Below are 6,308 nucleotides of genomic sequence, written 5' to 3' on the forward strand. Positions count from 1 at the left end.
AGTTCATAGAGACGTCCTCCTCAATATTTCGTGCACAACGGTGCTATGTCCTCCCCTTTATTCCTTGAATGGATTAATCGTCTTTTTCACCTATGACTGTACCGGAAGGGTATTTTTTCAATTAACCTCAGTCCGTGTCGTGCCACCTCTTTACACAGGACATACGGTACTTTTGGCACCTTTGAATATAGTCGTGCGTTTGTTCCGATGGCCTCTGTGGTCTCCTGTGGTAATATAAGAAATGTGTACATGGTGGAAAATAGCAGAGTTACTTCATGATCCTAACTAAGATATATGGTCATTGCTTTGTGTTACTTAGCGACGAGGGAGGATTACATGGGTGGTATGTTGGAGTACCCATGCTGCCACGTGAGCCTTTTGACATAAAATCCTATCTACAAACAATAGTAGGCATGGCTTTGAACCAAAAGTTAATGCTATTTTAAACCATGCGTTAACAGGAGAAATGTTTTCATTTCTCCCTACACTTGAGATTTTGCATGTGCACTCATACATATTGCAGTTGTTATGAAGAATGATAACAATAGATGTTTTATCACTTCCAAGATTAATAAAATGAGTTCAATTTAGCTTGGAAATAGCAGCATCTATAAGCTAATACCTAGCAGACAATTAGGATCACAAAATTGTTTTCTCACCACAGCACTAACCCATGAACTGTTTGCATGATGAGATATATAAATGTGTTTTATTACAACAATGTACTGCTACTATTGTTATTATGTTTGAAAATACAATAACTATTACAATTGTGTTGTTCACATTCATATAGTTTTATTATTAATATTATATTTCTCACTAATGTTCCTGTTTAGACAGAAGCCCTGGCTATGGACATGACTAACCAAACTCTGGTCACTGAATTCATCCTGTTGGGCCTGTCTTCCATTCCTGAGGTGGAGAGCCTCTTTTTCATGATTTTCCTACTGATGTACGCGACCATCCTCGCTGGGAACATCCTCATCATCACAGTAATATGCCTAGACAAACGTCTTCACACCGCTATGTACTACTTCATCTGTAACCTGTCCTTCCTAGACTGCTGCTACTCCACTGTCACTGTCCCCAGGATGCTGGCAGACCTTCTAGTCAAGAGGAAGTCTATCTCATTTACTGCCTGCATGATCCAGCTCTATTTCTTTGGTAGTCTGGTGTCTGTTGAGAGCCTTCTCCTGGCTGCCATGGCCGTCGACCGCTACATTGCCATCTGTCACCCTCTACATTACACCAGGATCATGGACCAGCATACCTGTTGTAGTTTGGTGGCTGGCTTGTGGGTTGGAGGATTTCTTTGCACAACTGTCCATGTGATTTTGATAAGCAGGCTCTCGTTTTGCAAGTCCAATGTGATCCAGCACTTTTTCTGCGATCTCCCCCCTCTGCTGCAGCTTTCGTGCTCTAACACATTCATTAACATCCTCGTCATCTTTACCCTGGGTGGGGTCATGGCTTTTGGGGCGCTTCTCACAATGGCTGTGTCATACACCTTCATTATTATCACCATCCTGAACATCAAGTCTTCTGAGGGCCGATCCAAAGCCTTCTCCACCTGCGCCTCTCACCTGACAGTGGTCATCATCTTCTACGGGGTCCTGATCTTCACCTACTTCCGTCCCACAAACACTAACTCGTTCCCTGTTGATAGGTTCATGTCAGTGGTGTACAGCATCGTGACTCCTATGGTGAACCCAATGATCTATAGTCTCCGAAACACTGAGATGAAAAAGGCAGTCACAAAAAATATGATTAGAGTCCAAAGAATGACAAAGTGATCATAGATAAAGATGGATACGTATTGGAAGGAGCAGTGTATCAGTTCCACCCATCTCTTTACATATTCACCAAACTCATCCACTATGGGCTTGACCACGAGTCTGGCTCACAGGGGAGCAGTGGTGGAGGTACAGCCACTGCAACACCGGCAGTCTGACTACTCCATTACAAGTTGGGCGGTCAGACGGCCATTTCACCACGCCAACAGCCAGGGAGCAGGGATCCCTGGCGCTGGTGCAATGTTCTTAAGGCTACAATATGCTTGGCAGGACTGCGGCATTACCACCAAGCATATTATGAGTTTCATTGCTGCAAAGGTTTTCATGGCGGTTCTTCCTCCATGAAAACCATGGTGGTGAAAGTACAAAGGGCCCTCTTGTGCTTCAGGGCTATGGGGTTCATGCAGGTGGGCACTTGTTGCCCCTCTGTGTGCATTTATCCCAGTACCAGCACGTCATGGACTGATTCAGTCCAAGCCGTGCAGGTACTGTCTTTGACGTTATTTTTCACACTGGGGATCTAAAGTGATAGGCCCGACCAGCAACTTTCTAGTCCCTTACTTCCAGAAAAAACACTCAAAGAAGTGCGTCCTGTTGATTTGAAAAAAAGGACGACAGGTAATGCCAAAATGTGAATATGTTACAGGACTACCGAGGGAAAGATTTTTTTCAGGACGAGAACCCTCATTCACCCAAAGGTGACATGTTTCATCATTGGGTTCCCTCCTCACACCCATACTGTAAGATCCAGGGTAACCATTGAAAAGGGTTACATATCATTTCCTCACAACCGTGGTCTGGTTTTTAATCCTATCCCAAGCGGGCCACAGAAAGAAGTTTATTAGGTACTCTGGAGGTAGTTTTAACCACGATTATACAATTTTTGCACTCTGTTCCTCTCTTACGCAAATACTATCACTCATCATAAAACACCTCAACTCCTCTCCGTTAGGGTGTGAGGAGGGAACCCAATGATGAAGCATGTCACCTTCAGGTGAGTGAGGGTTCACATCCTCAAAACAATTCATTCCCCAGTAGCCCTGGCTCATATCCACTGTCTTTGACCTTCCCATTGCAGTGCCTATTTCATAGGCACTGCTGTGGGCCCGCCAAAGCACTGCCCACCAGTTTTTAAAAAGTTGAAATCTGGCAGGCGGTAGGGGAGGGGGCACCGGCATGGTATTCCTACTCCCATACCACCAAACTCATAATAACTCCCTATACGTCTACTAATGAAGAAAAATGCCCAACTCCGCAACATCTTACCCCCCTCCTACAGCACTTCACTGCATTGTAGCTAGGTGAGCCATCGGTAAATACAATCACATGCATACATAAATTGTCTTTGGCGACAAGCGATGCATGTTTTTCCTTAAGGTTTTTTAAGTATGTTGATGATTCTGCCTCAAGGTACTCAGTTGGAGGGCAGTTCCATGAGTTCATCACCCTTTCACTGAATAGAGCTTCGATATGTAACTCCTGATCACACACAGACAAGCCCTGTCCCACAACCTCCTATTTGAGAGCCCCATCTCTGCTACTTGATTGAATGAAGGGGAGAAGCAGGGACGCTGAAGGGAGGATGGGGAGTTTAGACCATTGCAAAGTACAGAAACACTCTAAATAGAAAAGGCACTGAGCTTAGGGAGAAAAAGGATAATTAAGGATTTCCCATCACAGAAGAAGTGCTCTAAATTGGTTGTCCTCCGATATGGTCAAACCAGGGGTTCCCGGCTTCATTCACTATGTTTACAATGTTTGCGCATCAGTTGGCTTTGCCTGGAGAAACCCTGGACATGGCAGTCCAGTAGACTGCTGGGTAACATTTATGGTCAAAAGAAAAAAGTGTTTTACCCATGTTAATGTTGATGTCAAGGCAAAGCAGACTATAACCTTGAACAACTATAACATCACACATGAATAATTTTAGTATAGACTCTTGGAATCACAAAAAAATATATACATGCATCTGTGTGTATATATATATATATATATATATATATTTATCAGTGATGTCATTTGAGATGTCAACAGTGATGGCATCAGTTATGTCACTGACCATGTCATGAGTGATGTAATATGTGACGTCATCAGCAGTGCATTGCGGGGGCGCCAGTAGATAATGAAACAGGCACTGTAATTGACTTTCTGAAAAATGACAGATTGAACTGTGGTCTGCTTAATGTAAGATCGCTTCCTAAGCAGTCCACAGAGATACAGCTACTGCTAGAGATACACAAGCTTGATTCGCTGTTCATGACAGAGACATGGACCACGGCAGGTCTGGAGTTAGAGTTAGAGTTGGAACGGGCCTGCCCAGTGGGATATAAGGCTTCTCATAAACCAAGATCCAGGGGTCGGGGGGGGTGGGATTGGAATTATTTTTAAAGAGTTTAAAGAGGCACTGAATATTAATCCACTGGACATAGATGAAATAATCTGCGTAGAAATATTGGGATTCTCCATTTAGGATCAAACGGGACACTCTCTCATGGGTATGGTCTGTTACAGGCCACCGTGGGTAGCCAACGCACAACAACAGCTGGAATTGATTGATGCAATTAATAACATGGCCCTTACCCACACCTGGCTTCTAGTCTTGGGAGATTTCAACCTGTGGGCTAATGGAAGAATGGACACAGCATTCAACAACCTCATTCAGTCCTGCGCAAACTTGAGGCTGACACGATGGGTGATAGAACCAACGCATATAGAAGGCCACATTCTAGATATGATATTTGCTGAGGAAGGCCTTATTACTATGGGGAAAATTCTGTTGGTGGGTGGTCGGACCACTATCTGTCCAACTTCAGCGTATCATTTAGGATGAGGCCCTGGAACAGGGAAGAAAGGACCTATTGTGGTAGGGACTGGAAGGGACTATTAAGAAAGGCAAAAATGGGCCCTCCATTTCAGACAGGGACCCTGTTTAATCCTGAGAAACAGGTAACAGAGAACTACATAGACCTTTGCGAGCACTTAACTAGGAAGATCGACCATTTTGCCCCTTTAAAAGATATTAGGAAAAGACGCAGACCCTCAGCTCCATGGTACACAGAGGCATTAAGGAATCTTAAGTTGGTCGGCAAAATGGCAGACAACAGTGGCCAAAGGACTACGCAGAAAACGATAAAGTTAGTTGGAGGCTTAACCTAATAAATTACAAAAGAGAAATAGCAGCTGCTAAAGCAGAATATTTTGCCTCCACCACCTTTAAATCATCCAACAAATCTAGGGACATCTTCAGGAAAGTAAGAGACATGACCCATCCTGACTGTATAAACAGCAAAATCCAACCCACTCAGGATCTGTGCGATGGGTTGGATTTTTTCTTCCAAGAAAAAATGTATAAGATCTTGGAAGGCCTGAAAGATGTGACCCTATCCGGTCCATTGGACCAGGAAAAGGGAGAGACATCCAAGAACAACCTTAATACGGATAATGATTCTAACTCAGCTATCCCCAAGTTCACTATGGATAAATTTAAGATGCCCTCGGAAGAGGAGTTTACCCGGGTGGCCCTAGGAATCTCATCAGGGTCACCCTTGGATCCTATCCCACAAAGGATAGTGAAAGAACTCTGATCAGAGATCTTTCCTATCCTACGTCATCTGTACTGCCAGTTCCTCAATAATAATGGAGTGGTGCCACCTCGCTGGAAGCAGGCTATTATTACTCCGCTCCTGAAAAAACCCACACTGGACCCAGGTTGCCATAGAACTACAGGCCATTTCCCTCTTACCATATCCGGTTAAGATCTTGGAATGTCTGGTAAGTAGGGTGTTGTCCCTCTTCCTGGAGATAAACAATAAACTAGAAGATGAGTAATTTGGATTCAGGCCTGGTCACGGAACGGAGACAGCCTTGGTGGCCATCTTAGATAACCTCTGAATGCGGGCAGACAGGGGACAGTCGGCAACATTAATATTGCTAGACCTGTCCGGCGCATTGGATACGGTCAACCACGCTATTCTTCTCTTGAGGCTGGAAACCATGGGAGTGACAGGTGTGGCACTGAGATGGATGCGCTCTTACCTATCTGATAGATGGCAAGCAGTAGCGCTCCCTTCATATCAATCGGAGTTTGTTCAAAATGAACACGGGGTACCTCAGGGGTCCTCAATCAGCCCCATTCTGTTCAATGCATATATGTGATCCCTGCTGGGGATTGTAAAAACGCACATTAGTGTGGTTGACTATGCCGATGACACCCAGCTCATGGTGTCCTTGGACGTGACCACACAGACTCCCAGGAAAGATAGATAACTAGCTTCAATTCAACAGCAAGAAAAAAGAAATTCTACACGGTAAGGTGGGTGGAAATGCTCGAGGACTCCCAGCTGACCACAAATGGCCCTCTGACACCAGTGAGCTCAGTACGCAATCTGTGGGTCAGTTTTAATGAAAAGTTGAATCTGGAGTCCCATGTCAACAAACTGGTGGGAGGTTGTTATACTCTCATCCGAGGACTCCGGAAAGTGCTACCATTATTGGCAGTCCAGGCAAGAACCATGG

At 44.5% G+C, this 6,308-nt stretch overlaps 1 protein-coding gene across 1 annotated transcript; it reads left to right on the forward strand.

Annotated features, from left to right (window-relative positions):
* The first annotated feature begins 851 nt into the window (after nt 1-851).
* LOC144757306 (olfactory receptor 5V1-like) lies at nt 852-1,793 on the forward strand. Its single transcript, XM_078646372.1, has one exon. It carries the CDS (start codon nt 852-854, stop codon nt 1,791-1,793), a length of 942 nt encoding a protein of 313 aa, XP_078502498.1.
* The last annotated feature ends 4,515 nt before the right edge of the window (nt 1,794-6,308 follow it).

This window comes from Lissotriton helveticus, chromosome 1_1 (genome assembly GCF_964261635.1).
Source record: "Lissotriton helveticus chromosome 1_1, aLisHel1.1, whole genome shotgun sequence".
Classification (NCBI taxonomy): Eukaryota; Metazoa; Chordata; class Amphibia; order Caudata; family Salamandridae; genus Lissotriton; species Lissotriton helveticus.